Here is a 24,433-nt window from a genome sequence, read left to right on the forward strand (position 1 = left end):
TTTAAAGGGACCAGAGAAACACCCCGGACAAAATTCGTCGCTTTTTACAGGTTTCCATGGCAACGGTAGAATATTGGAACTGAACGACCTCACTGCACAACTACAACCAGTGATCGTCCTTTGAGGAAAGTTTCAGGAAATTGTCCCAGCCATCTCCGAGAAACAGCCTGGATAAAAAAAAACATGCGTACAATATCAATATGTCGTCCCCGACTTCGTTCGGGGCGACATAATAATAGTGAAAAAGAAACAATAGAATAATAGAAGGGTCTTCCGTTGGAGACGGAAGACCCTAATAATAAAAGTGAAAAAAAAAAACAATAGAATAATAAAAAGGGTCTTCCGTTGGAGACGGAAGACCCTAATAATAATAATAATAATAAGAAACAGAGTAAAAACAATATGTTCCCCAACTTCGTTTGGGGAACATAATTACGTTGCTTTGTGATATAACATCGATTTAATCATTATGTCAAGAAATATTATTTGCTATAAAAGTTTATAATTTTGCATAACATGTGTTAACAAGTATGGATATAAGAAAAGAAAAGTCAGTTAGGTATTATCATCTTGAAAGCCTCCTTTATCTGTTTACTATCAGTCACTGTGGGATACCAGGGGTTGAACCAGGACCCCGGGTACCACTGACCGTTAAGGCAGGCGTAGTTACACTCATTAAACCACCACCCCCCCACGGTTACTGGAAGCAGCACAGTTATCATAAATATACCTGTCATTATCCCTGTCTTGAGTGGAGAATGACATTCCCGACAGATCATGGCCGCTATTCATGCTGTCTCCTGAAATACAACAGTATAGTAATATAGATAGACACAACAGTCATCTCCAGTCAATCTGTCATTTTCTTCTCAGGATAGAATGAACTTTACCGGTACGGCCGCCTTTTTGATTCTCAGATCCGCGCATGAGAGTGCGCGGCGTAAAAACTTAGCAACGTATCAACTATGATGGACAACGCCATTTTGTTGTGTAAGAAACTCTCGAAGCGAGAAAAAAGATATCTAAATGGGTTTTCGCATTTTTAAGCGGGGTTGTGGGGGCGGCAGCCCCCAATACGTAAAAAATGAATAAAACAAACTTACCTTAGTCGTTAGATAAATCTGCGCTAAGACTCGGAGCCATACGTAAGTGTCACTATACATGCATGTAGGACCAATTGTGTATATTTTTGCCGAGTTGTAAATACGTTTTTATGGGTGATGAAGGAGATAAACGTCAATTTTTAATTATAGCTACTATCCTAGTGCATTTTTGTTTTAGTAGAGATTTCCTCTATAACTGCATTCCATGTGGTCTCAATGATTGTAAAGTATCCAGTGTTTTGCAAATTGAAATCTCTAGATTTTTTAGTTTGTAAACCCAGGAGTATGTTAGATTAACTGCAGCTCTGTTTCCAGAAATATAAGATGTGTCTCTTTATACGTTTCATTTTTCTTATACTGCTGATTGCTGTTTCTCGAAACAAGACTGTCCTCACTGCATGTTTACAAGTTTTGCCTCTCCACTTATTCACCATTTCCATAAACTAAGGATCACATTTATCGCTAACATTTCCAAAAATTCTAGAATGCTGCAGTCAGTCAATGAAAAATATCCATTCATAGAAAACACAATACAAATCATCGTAAATAAGGTGCATGCTGAATCACTGTTTACAATCATATAGAGTGGAAGTCAAACTTTCTATTTTACGTCACCAACCCTGAACAATCACAGCACTGAAATAAGTTACGTGCTTAAAAACGTCACGACTTTGGAATGTAGCCGACAAAATGAAAGTGAAAGGTTTGTTTTGAAAGTACTTTAAGTTTTAATTAAAAACTTTGTTAATTAAACGAAGTTTATTAACATGAAAAATGACAAGGAATTCAAAAATAGGTTATTTTTGCATTTCATTATTTTAGCGAAATCGTCACGCTGACGCGTGATTCTCTTATAGAGAAAGAGCACGTGCTATTTCCATGTTATTTGGACGTACCGGTAAAGTGCAGCTGTCCCTCTTCTCATGCTGTCTCCTAAATACAACCGTATAGTAATATAGATAGACTCAACAGTCATCTCCAGTCAATCTGTCACTATCTTCTGATGCTTTCTCCTGAAATACAATAGTATAACAACATAAATACAACACAACAGTCATCTCCAGTCAATCTGTCATTATCCCTGTCTGGGATAGAGAATGACATCCCAGAGAGATCCAGCCAGAACCCCACATCTAACACACTGTCTCCTGTACAATTATCAAGAAAAAATATTAGACGGACACGTATTTCAAATAAAATCATTTTTATTTACTTAAAATTTAAAGTTAAATAAAAAAAAATCTATAGTATCTAAAATAAAAAAATTAATTGTTTTGAATTGTATTGAAATTAAATGCTTACAATAACAATAAACATATACACTTTTACATTTAATATTTTACTTGGTTTTTCTGTTAATTTTATTTCTATTTTCACTGTATACGAATTAACTAACGATTCTTCAATAGAAATAAAAGATTCATTGATTGATTGTTTATTGTTTAGCGTCCCTCTAGAGAATTTTTCAGTCATATGGTGACGCCATCACTTTCCGGTTGAGAGCTAAATATTTTGTAATATATTACATGTATTATATTGTAATAAAGGGCAATTAAACAGTGTGTTATGTTTTTCGTGCCAGCACTTACTGCTGTCTGCTCTTCCTACAGTGTGATTGAAGCCGCGACGTAAATGTCGATTTCTTACCTGAGCCACCGCGCCATGCGGGTGACGTCAATTAATTGAATTATTTTTTTCATTCATGTGAAGCCTTTTTATGAACATATAAACTGGTAAGCCTATATGCGTACATATAAATAAGGGATATTCCAACCTATAATTCCAAGAACCGATAAATTGATATAATATAAAAAAAAAACAGTTTGTTATTTTTTGGGGGGGTGGATGGGTGGGGGGTTGTTTTTGAAGTACAGTATAAGTATGAATTAGAAGGTGTGAATTTAACTTTTTGGAGAAGGCGGATAATTCTGTAAATATATTTCACTCTTCCTACCGGAAGCGGTGAATCCCCAAGTTTAATAAATCTGCCATTGCCCAATCTTTGTCATCTTCTTTCCTCTTCAGGTGATATTTTATCATTTACAGTTGATTACGTCTTTAATCTAAGGAACGAGGTTTGATGTTTATTGACTCATATGAGAATAATAAATGTATGAATTAGTGTTAAAGGCTGCAAAGTGAGCAGGTAAACAGTAACTTACATTTGGGTGCTAACATTTTGTCATGTTCTATAGACGCATATGTATTTTTACATGTATATATTGTCTTAGATTCTAAAATTTCCTCTAGTTATAATGCTATAGAGAATATAGTTTAATTGATTGTATTAAGCGATTTAGAGATAAGAGTATGTTGATATGTATTTGATTACTGAGAGATTTTGACCTTAATTTGTGCATTCCAGCATGCCTCAAGTGTAATGGCTGCACCTATTGTGTACACGTGAGTTCGGGGTAAAGTTAGGTCATTTTACTATGCAATTTAATTGCTGTCGAGCAAGATTAAACCTATTTTTTAGAAAAAATAACTACAGCATTGATGATCTATATTTATGTCCATTTATTATAACTTCATCGTAGGGAAAACCATATCTAAGTCATCAATCTTGATTGCATTGTGTCACGGTAAGTCAATAAAACCATATCTAAGTCATCAATCTTGATTGTATTGCGTCAAAATCAGTCAATAAAACCATATCTAAGTCATCAATCTTGATTGCATTGTGTCACAATAAGTCAAAAAAACCATATCTAAGTCATCAATCTTGATTGCATTGTATCACAATAAGTCAATAAAACCATATCTAAGTCATCAATCTTGATTACATTGTGTCACAATGAGTCAATAAAACCATATCTAATTCATCAATCTCGATTGCATTGTGTCACAATAAGTTAATAAAACCATATCTAAGTCATCAATCTTGATTGCATTGTGTCACAATAAGTCAATAAAACCATATCTAAGTCATCAATCTTGATTGCATTGTGTCGCAATAAGTCAATAAAACCATATCTAAGACATCAATCTTGATTGCATTGTGTCACAATAAGTCAATAAAATGATATCTAAGTCATCAATCTAGATTGTATTGTGTCATAATAAGTCAATAAAACCATACCTAAGACATCAATCTTGATTACATTGTGTCACAATAAGTCAATAAAAACATATCTAAGTTATCAATCTTGATTGCATTGTGTCGCAATAAGTCAATAAAAGCATACATGTATCTGAGTCATCAATCTTGATTGCATTGTGTCTCCATAAGTCAATATGTCTTATCCGATTAAAGTATTACCCGAAGAAAAGAAGGGAGAAGATGATACACATGTGGCAATGGCAAAATTTTAAAACTTCGTCAGACATATACTTTTTTGTAATTATGCCAATTTAATGGTAAGCAAGACGTACTCAGGCTATAAATAAAGTCTACTAATACACCAGGCAATGTTAACATTTATATCAGTAACATAAGAACACAAAATGTAATACACCAGGCAATATTAACATTTATATCAGTAACATAAGAACACAATATGGCATTATTTCCTTAATACACGAGCGTGTTTTACTTATCAATTGAATAGAACTAATAGACATTACATATGACATGACTAGAATTCAGTAAAACAGAGCCATTCCATTGAACGAGGTACATTGGAAATATTTATAAGAAAAGATCCTTATAATTAAGCATGATTTATAATTAAGCATAAAAAATATAAAAAAAAAATAAATGAAGATATTTTTATTTTTATACTTCCAGCATTGAAACTGTAACTTTTTCTTCTTTCTCAATCCTTTGATCAATTTTGTCTACAATACATTTATAATTTAAAAGCCTTGCAACATGTATCTACTTCTAGCTACAGAAACCGTAGGGTTATGTTCTATTTTTTAGTTATTGATGAAAACGCAACCGATCTCGTAAAGTAAGTATTGACCAGTTAACGACGTTTTTTGCCAAATTTGGGGGTGTATTTTTCTTCATTTCAGCATTGAACTATCAATTACCTTTCATTCCCAAATGTAAGATATATTCTTTTATCAACCTGTAGTATCGTATCCGCCTCCAAACCCTTAATAGGCTTCTCCGTGACCCCCCCCCCCAAAAAAAGTTTATCAATTAAAAAAAGAAAACGATTTGATAAGGTTTAATGGACGATTTAAAAGGATCAGGGGGGATAAAATATACAGGTTTTTAAAGAGTATTTCTCATATTAGGAAAGGACAGGTGGTTTATTAAAAATGCAGGAAAGTAGAAAGAATTATCCCTTTCCGTGCGCAAAATTTAGCGCCGTAAAAATAACAACATTTACATCACGGGATATGTAGCATTTTTGTCTGAAAGACTCAAATATATGTCAATGTGATTTAAGGTTTCTGAAGGTGGATTATAAAACTTAAAACTGCTCAAGAAGAGCGGGGAATTTGATTTTCACTTATGACGTTACACTGAGGCCTTCAACGTTAATGTCATGAAAATAAATCATATAATACTTTGTTTTCAGTTAATTGGTTTGGCATTACATGCAGCATTTTCCACTCACTGTATATACAAAATACAGTACAAGTAACAAGTAATATTGGTGTTTGAAAATAAAATCTACGAAATTATCATCTCTACATCATTTATAAATTGTAACAGAATGAAATTCTAATTATCAACACACATGGAGATGACAGACTGATGGATACTACATGTACTTCTACCCAGTCATGTGACCTTTCACGGGGATCAGTTGAAATTCAAGGAATGTATTAAAAAAAAAAACATTGTCTTTGTTGTTAACATACTTTATATCATTAGACTATTAATTATAAAACGACAATTGATAAAATAAAAACAAAACTTTTATTATGTAACAATATTTAATGCGATTTTCTTGTTTTTAGTAATTGATGTTACATGTACAACACTATCTTAAACGCAATACATGTTAGGACTTTTCAATAAATTCATTACACATAATAACATTAAATCTATATGTTTGATACATTGTATATATTAAAGAAACCACCATTATGTCTAAAATATAAAGTTTTCATCTTCTATTATAAAAGTATATAACTTTTCATATTATGTTTGAACAAGTATGGATATAAAGATATAAAAAGTCAGTTATGTTTCAGCATCATAAAAGTCTCCTTTGTCTGTTTATTATCAGAGACTGTAGGATACCATGGTCTGTACCAGGATCCCGGGGACCACTGACCGTTAAGGAAGGCGTGGTGACAGGAGCGGAACCACCAGCCTCCTCTCAGGTCACTGGAAGCAGCACAGTTATCCCACCATCTGTCGTTATCTCTGTCTGGGGTACTGAAGGACATCCCAGACAGATCGTGGCTTCTCATGCTGTCACCTAAAATACAATATTATAAAAAGATACAACAGTCATCTCCAGTCAATCTGTCATTATCTCTGTCTCGGGTAGAGAAGTGTCTAACATAGAGTCACCTATAAAATTATCAGAGAAAAATATAACATGAACACCTATTTTAGATTAGATCCTTATTATTTACTAAACATTTAAAGCCTAAAGCATTTATAGCATTCAACAATAAAAAACTTTTTTTGAATTACTTTAAATTGCATTGCTTTCAATTACAATAGATGAACACTGTTTTCATTTAATATTTAACGTTGTTTTTCGGTTGTCATTTGATTTCTTTTTTGACTGTATACGAACATGTTGATGAGTCTCAACATAAATAAAAGACTGATTGATTGAATGTTTGTAGTTTAGCCTCCCTCTCGAGCAGTTTTCACTCATATGGTGACGCCATCACTTGCCGGTTGAGAACTAGAAAATTTGTTTTTTAATACATGTTATACACGGCAATTGAGCAGTTCTCTAAGTTTTTCGTGACAGCATCTACTACGACACTTGACTTTGATTTATACGATCTAATCCAAAGTACCAGTCTGCACGTCCTACAGTTGGATTGGAACTCGCGACGTAAAGATTCCTTACTTCACGTCTCTAACCACCGCGCCCCGCGGGTGACATCAACAAATTTAATTATTATTTCATTCATGTGAAGCCTTTTTTAAACATTGAAATTGGTAAGCCTATATACGTATATACATAAAGAAGGGATATTCAAAACAATAATTTCATGAACCAATAAATTGATTTAACATTAGAAAATAACGGTTTGATTTTTTTTCTCTTTTTTGGGGGGGGGGGGGTGGGGTGTGCACCTTTTTAAGTTAACGGTACAGGAAACAATAGCTTTTCTTCAATTTTATCAACACATTAATCATTAAAATTCTTCAAATGTGTGCGAATACACGTACATACAATTTGTGTAATTAACTTCTTTCTTTATTGTTGTATTGATTTTGTTAAACCTACTATTTATACCTTCCACACAAAAGCGGGATAATTACAACAAGTTCTCGTTATCGACTGTAATTAATTACATTTCCAATGCAAGTTTTTAATTTAATAATCGTTTAACACCTTAATTGATTTATCTGTATGAGTTATGTATCTGACAACATTACGCACAAGTATGCACGTAGTGTTTATGACGTGAAAATGTTAAATCTTTTAGCAATTTATTACTGATTGGCTCATGTAGTATGGACTCTTGATTTTCAATATACAAGGACAATTTTACTTTCAAAATACTGATATCCACTCATCCCCCTCCATTAATTACGTAACTCCAGGATTGATTCTCACAGAAAGAATTGGTATTTGTCCATCTGTCACAAGAAATTAAACTCTTTCTCCCTCTCTGTCCTTATCGGTCGCCATTCGTACTTTCTTTTTTTCCGTTTACCTACCAAGGGTCCCGGTAGCTGGTCCTCCAAGAAAAAGTCGGTAGTTGTTGGTTTCTTCAGAAACAGAGAACTGGTTGTATAATTCATAGAGCTTTGTCCCATTATTCAGTGTGATGGAGACGTAGAGGGAGGAGTTCCTTCCCTTGGTTAGTTGATGCATAACGTCATTTCCTTTAATATGTAATCGTTGTGCAATATATATAAAGAATCAATAAAGCAAAACATATCTATTTTATGTTGTCCTATACATCAACATATGCATATGGATGTGAAGGTATGCAGAAATTCCATTTAGGCAATGAACCTTCAACTTTTGAAATCAAAGTAGAGAAATCGTTATATATTGCATTTTTCCTAAATTCTTATGAACTCCATTTTAACTGAAAAGAAATAAAATCTAATTAAAACAGTAAATAATACAGGTAGAAGAATTATCATCCCTAAAAACAACCTAAGATAATGTGCAGTTATGGAATGTGTACAATGTAAATAGCAAATTCATGGTTTCCTGAGGGAGGGAAATATTTCTGTGTCTGGAACCCGAATCCTTTGGGGAGCCATAAATTTGCTATGTCCTCTATAGTCATTCCATAACTGTATACAATTTACCTATCCAGTAGGAGTCATTAGGGAAACCAAATCCATTCTTGTAGTCTGTCGAAATTTACTGATCCACTAACCCGTTTCTGGATAGCCTAAGGATTTATTAAGTATAGGAGTTTTTTTTAAGTTTATTGTTACTTTCACAAGGAGTAATTTGGGGTTAATTAATAAAATAAATAATAAATATAAAGATATTATTATATATTATATAAAAATATAAATATAAAAAATAAAGTAAATATACGAATTTTTTAAAGTTATGATTTTAAAACAAATTCATACTAAAGTTTTCTTCATTTCTATTAACCCCAACAACTATTCAGAATAGAAAACAAATCTTTGTTATCAAATTTATGATATTATATATATTTTTATTCTACGTTGAAACTAAAAAATATCTATTTCGGAATTTTATTATCTTCCCGTAAAATAGGCCAGAAAAAAATCATTCAATGTTCATTCAGCGACAAGATATGATATCAGTTTAAAAATCAAAGATTAATATATTATTAGAGAAATCATAGGTAAAATTGTTGGTGGAGCTAAAGAGAGGGGGGGGGGGAGAAAGAAACAGATGGAGTAATGAAGGTAGAGTGAGATTGCAAGAAGATGGATAGAGAGAAATTGAGGAGGGATAGAAGGATAGAGAGATCTTACTGTCCACCCTCCACCTTCTGTCATCATGTCACAGAAGACGATGACCTTGCTGTTATTATTAAATGGATATATCTCATACACACCAGATTCTGTATTACCACGGATATAGAGGTCCTTACAATCTTTATATTTGTGTAACTCTGAAAGAGAAAAAAAAACATGATACAATAATAATTGTAATATAAAATATACTCTGAAAGAGGAAGAGAGAGAGAAAAAAAGTGAGAAAAAGTTACCAGACTTGATGGTTTGCAGCATACTGCCTTTCAAATCTTCGTGGATGTTGGTCACATTTTTGGTCAGGATATTAAACATCTCGTAAAATTCTTCTTGAATTTTCTTTTGATTAACCGCTATCCTCGCGTTTTCACTTCTCAGGGAGTCAATTTTATCGTTTAATATTTTTATAGTCAGATCATTACAGACGCAGTAATTTTTTTCATTAGAATAAATTTGCTGAGAACTAGCCGTACAAAAGAACAAGCCGCACACGAAGATAGCCGTCCAAACTCCTGCCATGGTTTTACTTGCACGCTGTCTGAAAATAAGCTTCCCTAAAACAATTCGTAGTTTATATATCAGTAAATCGGGAAGTTTAAAATTTTCCTAAATGTTTCGCTACCACAACACTCAAAAGTTCAGCAGATAATTTTATTCGACAATCAAGAAATAACAAAAGAATAAAAGATCCAGGATGCATTGGTGATAGTTCAAATTCAGAGTAATGCTGGTAGTGGATAGCATTATAAAAGATCGGTAAAGATATGTTTTTTAAATTAAAGACACACAGAATAGATATGTTATTCTGAATTAAGGAGACTTGGTATAGTAATGTAATTCTGAATTAAAGATATCGGTATAGATATGTAATTCTGAATTAAAGAGACTTAGTATAGAGATATAATTCTGAATTAAGGAGATACTTAATAGATTTGGTGTTTAAGGAATGAAGCTTATTTTTACTTTTGTTATACGATATAAAACGACTTGGGGAAGTTTAGGCTTTATGAACCGCAAAGCGGTTTTTAAATAAAAACGTTAACTGTCTCAAGTTATGTTGTATCGTATAACATCAGTTGAAATAATCTTCATTCCAAATAATCTAATTTCAGTGTAGACAATAAGACAAATTTTCTTCCGGAAAACGGCTGAAAATTTAGGGATTATTTTAAAAGGTAACGTCAAGTGCAGTATTATGTTTTTGACGTAACTCATTGTGACGTAGGCAAGTTATGTTATAGAAAATATTATATGTTCCTTTGAATGATTCAGCCAATGAAATTGTTTGATACAAGTGAAGTTAAATTATTTCGAATTAAGGAGGCTCTGTATATAGATATAGTTTTTTTTTTTTTTTTTCGGTATAGATATGTAATTCTGAATTAAAGAAACTCGATATAGAGATGCAATTCTGAGTGAAGGAGACTTGGTATAGATTAATATTTACATGACACTTGTTTTGAATCTTAATTGTGTTGAAATCTATTGCATTCAAAACATCATAACACGGAAAGGGGTTCAAAAGGTTAAAGCATGAGTTATATTTTAACGTCACAAACATTGAACACTCAGGTTGTGCAAGGTTAAGAAGGAAAACAAAACTCCCGCTCAAATTGACTAGAAAAATGAACCTCTATCCTCTCTCTCCATCTCTCTCTCTCTCTCTCTCTCTCTCTCTCTATCTCTCTCATTCTCCCCCTGTCTCTCTCTCTCTCTTTCCTTCTCTCTCTCTTACTCAGTGCGTCCTTCAGTAGGCTGACTAGCTGTAGAGCGTAGTCCGTCATCTTCTTTCTCTCCCTCTCTCTTTCTCTCTCTCTCTCTCTCTCTCTCTCTCTCTCTCTCTCTCTCCCTCCCTCTCTCTCCTCATGTTTATTTATCGTCATTTGCACATTTTTCCTTTTATCTATCCAAGGTCCCGGTAGCTGGTCCTGAAAGAAAAGTCTGTATTTGTTCGTTTCACCCTCAACAGAAAAAGAGTTGTATAATTCATAGCGCTTTGTCCCATTCAGCATATTATTGATATTTTAATAAAAAAGAAATCATAAATACTATTCAAAACAACCGTCATAACTTAATTTCTGGTATTTTATTTAACAAACGTTTACAAAAAATAAATTTGATTATCTGCCTTTAAAAAAATTCTGTTATTAATGTAACAAAGCAAACTATTTCAAAATATGTCATAAAAAGAATGTTAATGTGCAAAAATTTGAATTCCCAAGATTTGAGTGACATCACTGCTTTGTTGAATGATGAATGTTTAAGTGAAATTGTTATTGTGAGACAGATAAATCAAAAAAAAAAAGGAGGCAAAAATACGGAGAATGATTTTTTTTTCATTTAATATTAAATTTTTTGCATTTAATCATGCTAAAGAATTTATTTCTTGATTCTTTTTTTGTTAAGGTTTGGCTGCCTTCTAATTTGTATTTAATATTAAGTAACAGTAAGTATATAAAAATATTGCTTGAAGGAATAAGGAAGAAATTCTACGACGTAGAAAACAGCTAAACGAAAAAAAAAAAAAAAAAACATGCGTCTTAATGGATTGACTTCTTAAAAACAAGGGTTAAAGATGTAGAAGACTAAAGATACATTAAACAGAGATAAGAGAAAATAGACATAACTGTCATTAAATTGACATGATTTAGACGTTTACCGTTGATTTTTACTAAATTTAACATGTTTTTATTTAATTTTTAGAACTATAATGCATATTTTTTATGCAATAGGTAAAAGCAATAAAAAGGTACTACTTAAATTAATCTTTTCTTAATTAAGGAGATTCGGTATAGAAATGTAATTCAACATTTTAGAGACTTGGTAAAGGTAAGTAATTCTGAATTAAAGAGACTTTATAGATATGCATTTCTGAATTGAGGAGACTTGGTATAGATACGTAATTTTGAATTTAGGAAATTTTATAAAGAGATGTAATTCTGAAATGAGGAAATTCATTATAGAGAATTAGAGATGTAGCTCTGAATTGAGGAGATTCGGTATAGATATGTAATTCTGAATTAAGTAGACTCGGTATAGATATGTAATTCTGAATTAAGGAGACTCGGTATAGATATGTCATTCTGAATTAAGGAGACTCGGTATAGATGTGTCATTCTGAATAAGGGAGACTCAGTATAGATATGTAATTCTGAATAAGTGAGACTCGGTATAGATATTGAATTCTGAATTCAGGGGACTATATAGATTTGTAGTTCTGAATTAAGGAGATTCGGTATAGATATGTAATTCTGAATTAAGTAGACTCGGTATAGATATGTAATTCTAAATGAGGGAGACTCGGTATAGATATGTAATTCTGAATTAGAGAGACTCGGTATAGATATGTAATTCTGAATTAAGGAGACTCGGTACATATATATGATTCTGAATAAAGTAGACTCGGTATAGAAATGTAGTTTTAAATTAAGGAGACTGGGTATAGATATGGAGTTCTGAATTAAGGAAACTCGGTACAGATATGTGATTCTGAATTAAGTAAACTCGGTACAGATATGTGATTCTGAATTAAGTAAACTCGGTATAGAAATGTAATTCTGAATTAAGGAGACTCGGTATAGAGATGCAACTCGTAAATAAGAAGATTTGGTAAAGATGGAATTCTGAATCGAAGTGACTCGTAATAGATTTATATTTACATGACACATATATTTCGAATCTAAATTGTGTTGAAGTCTATGGCATTCAAAACAACATAACACTGAAAGGGATTCAAAAGGTTAAAGCATTAGTTATATTCTAACGTCGCAAACGTTGAACGCTCAAGTCGTGCAGCATTGAGAGCGAAAATTAAAATTCGTACTCACATTGACAACTCTCTCTCTCTCTCTCTCTCTCTCTCTCTCTCTCTCTCTCTCTCTCTCTGCTTTTTATTGCCATAAGCACATTTCTCCTTTTACCTATACAAGGTCCCTGTAACTGCTCCTCAAAGAAAAGTCTGTATTTGTTCGTTTTATCGGCAACAGAGAACTGGCTGTATGATTCATAGATTAAACATATTTGTGAAGTTTTAACAAAAAATGTATAATAGATATGCAAATCAAGATTCATAACTTCAGTTCTGAAATGCGATTTAACAGACAGGCGTTTACAAAATATGATGTGATATATGTTCGTATTAAACAAAAATCTTTTATTGATGTAACAAAGCAAACTATTTTAAATATATCATTAAAAGGATGTTAATTGTACTAAAATTTGAATTCCCAAGATAAGAGCGATATCACTTCCTTGTTCCAAATGATGAATGTATCAGAGAAATCGTTATTGTAGACATAAATTATAAAGGTGACAATAAAGAAATAAGGAGCATGATGGGTTTTTCCATTGAATATTAAAGTTTATGCATTCATTCCTGCTAAAGAATTCATCTCTCGAATATATTTTTGTTTGTAAATTTATGAATGTACTTCAATATGTAATTATTATAAATAAGTAGCAGTAAGTAAATATTAATTTTGTTTTAAGGAACATAAAAAAAATCCGTGACGGAGAAATACCTACACGAATAGAAAAAAAACCTACATCTTAATGGATTTTTTTCTTAAGACAGTGAAAAAAAAGTTTTTTTAATCAACGAATCGTATCCATTTGTTTGACAGTCATACTCGTTTTTATTTTCCTGCTTCACAAGGAGTCCACGTGACTGTCCTGTCAATCTAAATCATTCAATACTGTACAGGTGTGAAATCTCTCTTTCACGTCTATTTCTGAAGATGCATATTTCTCTTATGGGATAATAAATTGTTGTGAGATGTGTATTGTTTCATCATATATATTTTAGTAACATTTAGTTTCTTGAACATTCCAGAGTGGTCAACATGTTTGGTCATTTTATCTAGAACATTCTTAAATTTTGTGTATGTCCAGATTGTTCCAGTAATATCATGTTTTAACAATTTCTAGAATATTCTAGATTTATGATACTGTATAAATACCCTGTCAATTCGATGCATATACAATAATTTGTCGTATAAGCACCATTGAGGTACAACTGGGATATATTTTCACTGGGACATTGTGTGCAGCAACGGACACTCTGATGTATGTATTTTTAGATTCTTGCTAAGTTTGTACTTTATGTTTCATATACCTATTATATATTACTGTAAATTAATTATTGTTAAGTTTAAATTGTGTTGTTGATCTTTGCTGGCATTTAGGGTTATTCTGACCCATAACTGATTATGTACCAAAGAGTTTGAAAATTTCAGATCGTAGTCATGATTATTTTACACTCTAGACGACTTGTCCACGATTTTACAGGACAACCCTCGTTGAAATGAAAATAATGTGAAATTTTTTGGTGATTGTTTTTTTTTGCTATGACCATTGCGTAATAGAATAGGTAAAAAGCAATGAAACAGTTCTATTTTAAATAATCTTTACTTAAGTAAGGAGAATCAATATATATATATATATATATATATATATATATATATATATATATATATATATATATATATATATATGTACTTCTGAATAGAGAAGAATCGATATAGATATTTAGATGTCATGTTATATTGTATTTGGTATTAAAATTTGTTGTATTCTATGGGTTCAAAACATCTTAACACTGAAAGGGGATCAAAAGGTCAAAGTTCTCCGTTTTCTTTCTCCACCCCTTCTCTTTCCCCCTCTCTCTCTATCTCTCCCTCTCTCTATCTTTCCCTCTCTCTACTCCTATCTCTCTCTACTCACTCTCCCTCTTCTCTCTCTCCAAGAAGAAAATGTATTTGGTCGTTTCAAAAGCAACAATGAAGTGGTTGTATAATTCAGAGGGTTTTGTCCCATTAAGAGTATAATAGATATTTTAATCATAAAAGTTATAATTAAAGGTACTTAACACAAACAAAAAAATGATGTATGGATTGATATATTTTTATTGGCAATGATAAATTGTGTTTGCTGACAAGGTCATTGAATCGACCATAGAACTTACGAAATGATGACTTTAAACGAGACTGCTGATATTCTTGTTTCGTCAACTTGCTTGACAATAATTTACCTCGTATAAGAAATTGTTCATACGCAGAGTTTTCTCTTGCGTTTTGTTTTGTAGTCAAAAAAACGCAAGAGAAAACTCTGCGTATGAACAATTTACTGAGGAAGTGCAATGTCGAGAGAGAAAATTAAAACTTGTTCTCACACTGACTAGAAGCTGTACCTCTCTCTCTCTCTCTCTCTCTCTCTCTCTCTCTCTCTCTCTCTCTCTCTCTCTCTCTCTCTCTCTCTCTCTCTTCCTGTTTTTTGATCGTCATTTGCACATTTTTTTGTCTTTTTACATGTACCTACCCAGTGTCCCGCTAGCTGATCCTCCAGGAAAAAGTCTTCATTCTTTTACCGTTTACCTACCAAGGGTCCCGGTAGCTGGTCCACGAAGAAAAAGTCTGTATTTGTTGATTTTGTCACAAACAGAGAACTGGGTGTATATTTTATAGAGCTTTGTTCCATTAAGCAGAAAAAAGTTAAAGTCACGTTTTTCACATTTTGCTTTAGGCTTTATGTTACCATTTACATCTTTTTTCTAAAATAGAATATCCAAATATGACAGAAAAGTGTCAGACACATTGGTATTTTTTTTAAGTTTAAAGTAAAGAGATAGCTCGAATCTATATAGAAATGTAAATGAATATTGCTTTTTTTTAATAAAACGGTGCCGATGTATCTAAATATTGATTTGAAGGCACAAGCAAAAAGTCTTATATTTATAATTAATAAATATTCATTTGACTGTCAAATTTGAAAATCCCCACAAAATCAAAAAGATAATTTATCAGAATACACATTCTGGGTAAGATCTAGTGAGATATTTTCTGATGTACTGGATCAATCAGAGCTGTTCCTTTGACCTGTGAATCAAATGAAGAAAACTACGTCTTTATTAATCAAATTTTTAATAGTAGCAAAACTATTGGACAATTTATATGAAATTTGATATGCTATCCGGTTCATTCAATATATTTCAGATAAAGGGAAACTATCTCTCCTTTCTGTTGTAGATTTAAGAGGAATTTTTTTATTCTTCTTCTTGCTGGGAACAGAAAGTGCCCTTTCCTTAAAAAACAAGAGAGATTGCAACTAGTTATCAACTGTGGGAAAAACAAAATGTAACAAAACATTTTTTAAATATATATTTATTATTAAAAAAATTAGATTTAAATCAATCGATGATCATCAAAAATACTTCAGAAGATAAAGGCAACAAACCAGATATCTTGGATATGTTAAAGTTATGGAATATTAATAACATACATGCACCTTATGATCTTCATTTAAACGTGAAAAACAGAAATAAACAGAAAGCCACAAGGGCCCAATATAATTAGGTCATCATTTGCGCATTGAGTTATCGACGGATTTTTAGGATGCTTTCTCGTACATGACAGTGAGCACACGTCCGGTGTGACTGGTCGACTGGCTCCTCCTTGGCACCTGACCCAACCTCGGATGTTTTGCTCTGCTCCTATTGTGTATTATTTAATTGACTTTTGAGCTCAAATACTGTATTGCGAATTTTACTCGAGCATGTTTATTCATTAGTTAAACATTCTCAAGAATTTTCTATTCTAAAGTACAAGTATGAAGTAAATATTTTACATGAATATTATGGCTTTATTTTATTTGAAAAACATGATTTACAGATAAAAGATAAATAAGAGTACGTCTGCAAATATTAAAGCTTTCTTTTTAAATCATTGATAAAAATACATAAAATGAATCAAAGAAAAATATACTTCAATATTTCTCATTGTTTCTATACTTAATTACATAAAATAAATAAATATATTATACCAATGTATGAAGAGATCACACAATAACATGTATATAATTAAAATCTGTATATTACAAATTAGAGATTACGCAGTAGAATACACATAGTCTGTATTAATAAATCTAGACAGCAATCACTCACCAACACTACGAAAAGCTTACCTTGAAATCCTTCCACTCTTGATGTGATAGGAAACAAGACACAATATCATTTTCCTATATTTTTTTGTTTCATAAATGGATTACATTCTATTTTTACACGGAAAAGATATGAGTTGTGTAAATCTTTTCCCCCCTTTTTTTATTCTAAAATTATGGTGAATACCTTAATCTACTAAAGGAAAAAATTCCTGCTTTCTACTTCCTGTATATTTCTTGGTCTTCTGGTCATTATTAAAAATATGTACCTTTCTCATCTGTTTTAATTTGATTAGAAAAACATGTTTGATGCAAAATAAACAGTATCATAGGATTTAACAAACGAAAACCTTTTCTTTGAATACATTCATTTATAATTTTATTGCCTTATATGATTAAAAACGTATTACTTTATAATAATATATGAGTGATGTCATGCTGTCAATGGATTCTCTCAATTGTCCTTAGCCTACAACAATTTAAAAATAATATTTTTTAATTGATATATCTAACTTCTGGAAAAAAAATAATATAAGGTGTCTTTCTTCAATTGTTCCAGCAATATTTTTTTTCATTTCTCTCTAGAACTTTATTAAGCCTGTTATCATATCACACAACAATCAGTTTATTTGATAAGAGTTTAATGCACGCGTTAGAAAAGGGTGGATTTTAATTTTTGGAAAAAGCGAGATAACTCTGTTAATATTTTTTTACTCCACTGACCGGAAGAGGTAAATCCCCAAATTAAATCTGCCATTTCCCCATGTTTGTCATCTTCTTTCTTATTAAGGTGAAGTTCTTTTATTTACAGTTTATGTTTCTTTTCTAAGGGACGAGATCGATGTCTATGTTAGGAACATGTTGTGACTGATACGAGAAAGCTAATTGTATGAATTAGTGTTATAGGCTGAAAAGTCAGAAGGTAAACAGTAACTTACATCAGGGTGCACAGGTGTTGGTATATTGTATTAATGCATGTGTATCTACATATATATACACTGAACCAAACTTCTAAGTGTTACCTAACATTTTTTGAAGGTTTAAAGAACAAATGCGAACAACATATAATTTCTTTAATTCTTGGTTAATGATACATATTTAAGTTCGATGTTGCATGAATTTTATGTAAGTATCTCGTCAAAATTTTAACCAAATTGTCAAGGAAATGATGTACCCTCAAAATGACAATTCACACAAAAAAAGTCTCGATGGAGAATGACCTACTACTCGCTCTAATTACTACAAGACAACCTTTATTGTTGGATACCATGTAACCCTGAATTGGAGATTGACCCATCTGCTGCCACACCTACATGCATAGATCTTTCCAAACCATTGAAATTGTGAGGAAGGGGGGAGGGGGCTTTGACATTTCTTTTAAAATCCCAGATATGTTCAATGGGATTCAGATCCGGGAATTTTGACAGTGTATCGCCACACAAATGCCTATTGATCAATATTTTGGGTGTGTAGCACGTAAGTGCGCCGCTTTTAGGATAATTCAGACTGATTGAGCTGATATAAGACTGCCCCGAGCACCGATTTCTTATAATTTTCGTACGATTGATATGGTTTGTTTTCATGTTTCTAAGATTTTTTTCAGGACACTTTAATACTCTTTTAACCTTGTGTGATGCGAAATTTTCTCCTCAGAAGAAGATCAAGGTCACTTCCGGTGTGGTTAATTTTTGTCAAAAAGTTTCAAATTGTGATAAATTTGTGATGAAAAATAAGCACATCCTAAAAAAAATGTGTTTAAATGGGTTTTGATACTGTTTGATAATTTTTAAAAGTAAAATCAAGTACAATTTAGCACTAAAGTAAAAGTGAGTAAAACGTGGTGCAAAGATGGTCCAGATATCAACATTCAAACGGCTCTATTTTTTATTTCAATGGTCATTTTGCCAATATATTATGTTTTTTTAGTGATACCAGTTTTTTAAATTTGATACTGATCACAAAAAGATGCTTATTACACAGAACAAGTGCCGCAAAGTACAGATTTATTGTTTTTAAGCTTCGTCACGGAACATTGGTTTTCATAGGTGATATTGAATTTTTCTTTCTACAATTGTTGAGAACACTCATTATTGTAGTAATTTGAAAATATCATGCCATTCTATAAACTATTTTTTAAATGAAAACATGTATTTAAGTGAACACTTAGAAGTTTTGTTAAGTGTATTGCCTTAGGGCGAATATTTCTTTACTTATTATGTGACAGAGAAAATAGTTTTAATTGAAAGTATAACGTGATCTGGAGATAAAACGTGTTGATATTCATTAGATTACTGAGTAAATTTGACCTAATTTCTGCATCCCAGTATGCCTTAAGCATAATGGCTGCGCCCATTGTTAACAAGTTTGGGTGAAGATAGGTTGTTTTACTATGTAATTCAATTTTGTTGAGCAAGATTAAACCTATAAGTAAGAAAGAATAACTACGGAATAGATTATGTATTTTTAAGTCTATTTATTATAATTTTGTTGCAAGGAAAATCTTACCTAATCATAGTCACCAGACCTTGGAATCCCACAGCACAGACTGGACGAGATATATTGGAGACTCTCATGATGAAAAAACCTCACTGAATTTTTATATCTTATTATCTTATATCCATAGGTGTGCACACATATTATGCAAAATTATATAAGTTTATAACAAAAGATAATGACTCTATTCTTGACATAATGATGAAATTAAAAAGTAACAAATTTAAATATATAATATTATTATGTGTAATGAACTTATTGAAACGTCCTTATATGTTTCAAACACAAAAATCTCTCGTTACTTGAGCGTGTACTTTGTTTATAAAGTGTCAAGAAAATGCTGCATTTAAACGTCAAATCAATGAATTGAAGAACAGAGGCTTTAATGGTTTATTTTGATGTTATTAACGTTGAAGGTCGCAACAGAGTAACGTCATATGCGAAAACCAAACTTTTAGCAGTTTGAAGTTGATAAGTTTGCTTCAAAAACCGTTAAGTTATATTGGTGTATATATTCTTGTCAGTTAGACAAAAATTCTACAGATCCCATAAAGCAAATGGTTGTCAATTTACAGCACAAGATTTTTTGCGTACGGTTAAGAATATATTTCTCTACTTTCATGCATTGGTTAATAAAAACCTATCCTTTCCAAATTTAAGAAATACTTTTTAACCAACCTGTGACCAGGGACCGTTCAGGAAGGCGAGGTGACATCCGTTAAACCACCAGCCTCCTTTCCATCCAGCAGCACAGTTATGTCTAGCTCTGTCGTTATCTCTGTCTGGGGTGGAGAAGGACATCCCAGACAGATCATAGTGATCAGGAAAAATAGTGTATAACATACGGTTACCTGTAAAATTATCACAGAAAATTATAACACCTATTTCAGATTAGATCATTATTATTTACTAAAAAGTTAAAGATAAAATCATCTATAGTACTCAACAATAAAATCTTTTTTGATTTTTTTTAAAATTATACTGCTTGTAATAATAGTAGATGAACATCTTTTTCATTTAACATTTTTCTTAGTTTCTCTGTTGTCCGTATATTGATTTCTTTTTTGACTGTATACGAACATGATGATGAGTCTCAACAGAAATAAAAGATTGATTGATTGATTGATTATATGTAGTTTAGCGTCCCTCTCGAGCATTTTTCACTCATACGGTGACGCCATCACTTGACGGTTGAGAGCTAAACATTTTGTTCTATAATACATGTAATACCGGTTCATTGAGCAGTGAGGTAAGTTTTTTGTCCCAGCGCTTACTGCGACACGGGACCTCAGTTTATACGGTCTCATCCGAAGGACCAGTTTGCACGTCCTACAGTGGAATGGGGACTTGCAACGTTAAGATCGATTCCTTACTTCGCGGCTCTAACCACCGCGCCACGCGGGCGACGACAATAAATGTAATTATCATTTCATTCATGTGAAACCTTTGTATTGAATATTGAAACTGGTAAGCATATATACATACATATAAAGAAGGGATGTTCGAAAAATAATTTCATGAACCGGAATTCTTCAAATTTGTGCCACAAGATGCAATTAATGTATTTAACTTCCTTTTTTATTGTTGTATTGTTTTTGTTAAATCTACTGCAGTATGTATTTCTTCAACATAAAAGCGGGATAGTTACAAAACGTCATTGTTATCGACTGTAATTAATTACATTTCCAAAACAAGTTTTTTTTTAAATCCAATAAACTGATTGGCTCATATAGAATGGACTTTTTAAATTACAAGATAAAAAATTATTTTCGAAATATTGATATTCACGCTTTACCCTTCCCCCTCTTTCTGAATAATTATCTAACAAAAGGGCTGCTTCTAAGAGTAATAGTTGGCATTTGTCTATTTGTCACAAGTAATTAAACTCTCTCTCTCTCTCTCTCTCTCTCTCTCTCTGTCTCTCTCTCTCTCTCCTTATCGGTCGCCATTTGTACATAGTTTTTCTTTTACCTACCCAGTGTCCCTGTAGCTGGCCCCCCAAGAAAAAGTCTGTATTTGTTGATTTCGTCAGCAACAGAGAACTGGCTGTATAATTCATAAAGCTTTGTCCCATAGGTCAGTGTGATAGATACGTAGATGGAGGAGCTTCTTCCCTTGGTAAGTTGATGTATTACGTCATTTCCTGAAATAGTTAATCGTCGTGTAATATATAAAGAATTAATAAAGCAAAACATGTTCATTTTATGTTGTCATATAATTCAACATATGATTATGAGGGTATGAAGAAATTTGTAATTGTATAGTGTATTCAGCAATGAACATACATGTTTTGAAATCAAAGTGGCGGAATAGTTATATATTGTATTTTACATAAATTGTTATCAACTTCATTTTAACTGATAGAAAATAAAATGCTAATCAAAACTGTTAAAAAGCAGAAGAATTATTATCCCTTAAACCAACATAGGATGTTACACAGTTATAGAATGGGTACAGTGTTATGGGTCAGAATAACCCTAAATGCCAGCAAAGATCAATCACACAGTTTAAACTTAACAATAATTTATTTACAGTAATATACAAATCATTAAGTACAAACTTAGCAAAAATCTAAAAATACATACATCAGAGTGTCCGTTGCTGCACACAATGTTCCAGTGAAATTATATCCCAGTAATACCTCAGTGATGCTTGTATGACAATTGTATCTATGCATCGAATTGACAGGATATTTATACAGTAATATAAATCTAGAATATTCTAGAAGTTGTAAGTACATGATATTACTGGAAAGTTCTGGACATACACAAAGTTCAAGAATGTTCTAGAAAAAATGACTAAACATATGGACCACTCTGGAATGTTCAAGAAACTTAATGTTACTAATAATATACATGATGAAATAATACAAATACAACACACCTCACAACACCTCCCCCTTTAAAAAGTTTGAATGTCAATGAAAACTTACATTGTTAAAATGAGATATATGTACATTAATACAAAATCATATATGTTCACGATACTCTGGACAAGGCATCTGCAATAACATTGTCTTTGCCTTTGATATGCTTAATTGTTATGTTGTATTCTTGTAACAACAAACTCCATCTAGTCAGTCTTTGATTCTTGTTTGACAATTTATGCAAAAATGTCAGGGGGTTGTGATCCGTATATACAAGAATTGGATGCAAAGTAACATTCAGATAAACATCAAAATGCTGTAAGGCTAACAACAAAGCAAGGCATTCCTTTTCAATGGTGGAATACTTTTGTTGACATTTTGTAAGTTTCTTTGAAAAATAAGAAACAACTCTATCTACCTTATCACTATGTTCTTGAAACAAAGCTGCCCCGATTCCAACATCACTAGCGTCAACAGTAAGCTTAAATTGCTTAGCAAAATCTGGAGTTGATAGAACTGGATTGCTCATAAGGACAGATTTGATTTTATGAAATGATTTTTCACAGTCCTTTGTCCATTCAAAGTTAACCCTCTTTTGTAAAAGATTTGTAAGTGGACTAACTACTGAGGAAAAATTTGGACAAAATTTTCTGTAAAACCCAGCCATGCCCAAAAACCTCATTAACTCTTTCTTGTTTGTAGGAATCGGGAACTTTGCAATAGCTTCCACTTTAGCCATAATGGGTGTAACATAACCTTGACCTACTTTATGACCTAAATACTCTACATAGGCATGACAAAATTCGCTCTTCTCAAGGTTCACAGTTAAGTTTGCTTTAGCTAAAATGTCAAACAAAGCACGCATGATTCGGAGATGTTCGTCCCATGTGTCGCTGTATATGATGACATCATCAATGTAGGCCTCGCATCCCTCAAGGTCTTGAAGAAGGGAGTGAATCATCCTTTGGAATGTAGCTGGTGCATTTTTCATGCCAAAAGGCATTACTTTATACTGGTAAAGTCCATCTGGTGTAGCAAAAGCAGATATTTCTTTTGCTCGTTCTGTTAACGGTACTTGCCAGTAGCCTTTCAACAGGTCAAATTTACTGACAAATTTCGCGTTTCCAATTTTGTCAATACAGTCATCGATTCTAGGTATTGGATATGAATCAGTTTTGGTAACAGAGTTCACCTTTCTAAAGTCTGTACATAATCGGTAGGTACCGTCCTGTTTTGGTACAAGAATACATGGTGAGCTCCAGTTACTTTTACTAGGTTCAACAATGTCATTGTCCAACATGTACTGCACTTCCCTTCTTAGGTACTGCAATTTTATTGGATTAAGACGGTACGGATGTTGTTTGATAGGCAGAGCGTCACCCACTATGACATCATGACAAGCTGCATTAGTTTTCTTTGGAACATCCGAAAAGATGTGATGATACTCACTCATCAAGTTTTTAACTTGTTCCTTTTGGTGAATGTTCAAATGTCCAAGTTTGGCATCCAAATTAGCCAAAACTTCTGAGTTTTTCAAACGAACACTCTGATTACAATCTTTCTCATTCATTTCTACACTCATATCACTTTCACTACAATTTTGAACAGTCTTAGCATTGGCTAAAGTGGAAACTGGTTTTACAGAATTTCGGTCACACCTTTCAAAATACTCTTTTAACATGTTAATGTGACAAACCCGTTTCTCTTTACGTCGACCTGGTGTCTTAACTACATAGTTTACATCACTGATCTTGATTTCAATTTCATAAGGGCCATAAAATCTGGCCTGTAAAAGATGACCAGGAATAGGTAAAAATACAAGAACCTTATCACCTGGCTTAAACACCCTATTTCTGGCATCTTTGTCATACCACATTTTCATTTTCATCTGAGAACTCTTCAAATTTTCTTGTTTTAATTTACAAGCATTGTAAAGTTTTTCTTTGAAATCAGACACATAATCTAAAAGATTAAGATCACTAGTCTCAGTCAGCCACTTTTCCTTCAACAATTTCAAAGGAC

General features: G+C 32.3%; 1 protein-coding gene across 3 annotated transcripts in view; it reads right to left on the minus strand.

Annotated features, from left to right (window-relative positions):
* Positions 1 to 2,079: 2,079 nt before the first annotated feature.
* Positions 2,080 to 24,433, minus strand: part of LOC134249984 (microfibril-associated glycoprotein 4-like) — an 81,872-nt gene continuing 59,518 nt past the window's right edge. The window contains exons 4-5 of one of the 3 annotated variants that reach the window (XM_062732326.1): positions 21,521 to 21,688; positions 5,856 to 6,430 (exon numbers count right to left, since the gene is read on the minus strand). In XM_062732326.1, coding sequence (XP_062588310.1) covers positions 6,186 to 6,430; positions 21,521 to 21,688 — 413 coding nt within the window. In that variant the 3' untranslated portion in view covers positions 5,856 to 6,185. Of the gene's footprint in view, positions 2,117 to 5,855; positions 6,431 to 21,520; positions 21,689 to 24,433 lie in introns of those variants that run through there. The other 2 variants (XM_062732327.1, XM_062732325.1) reach the window with 2 other exon arrangements.

This window comes from Saccostrea cucullata, unplaced genomic scaffold, assembly GCF_032062105.1.
Source record: "Saccostrea cucullata isolate Sc308-1 unplaced genomic scaffold, CSIRO_AGI_Scuc_v1 ctg997, whole genome shotgun sequence".
Lineage (NCBI taxonomy): Eukaryota > Metazoa > Mollusca > Bivalvia > Ostreida > Ostreidae > Saccostrea > Saccostrea cuccullata.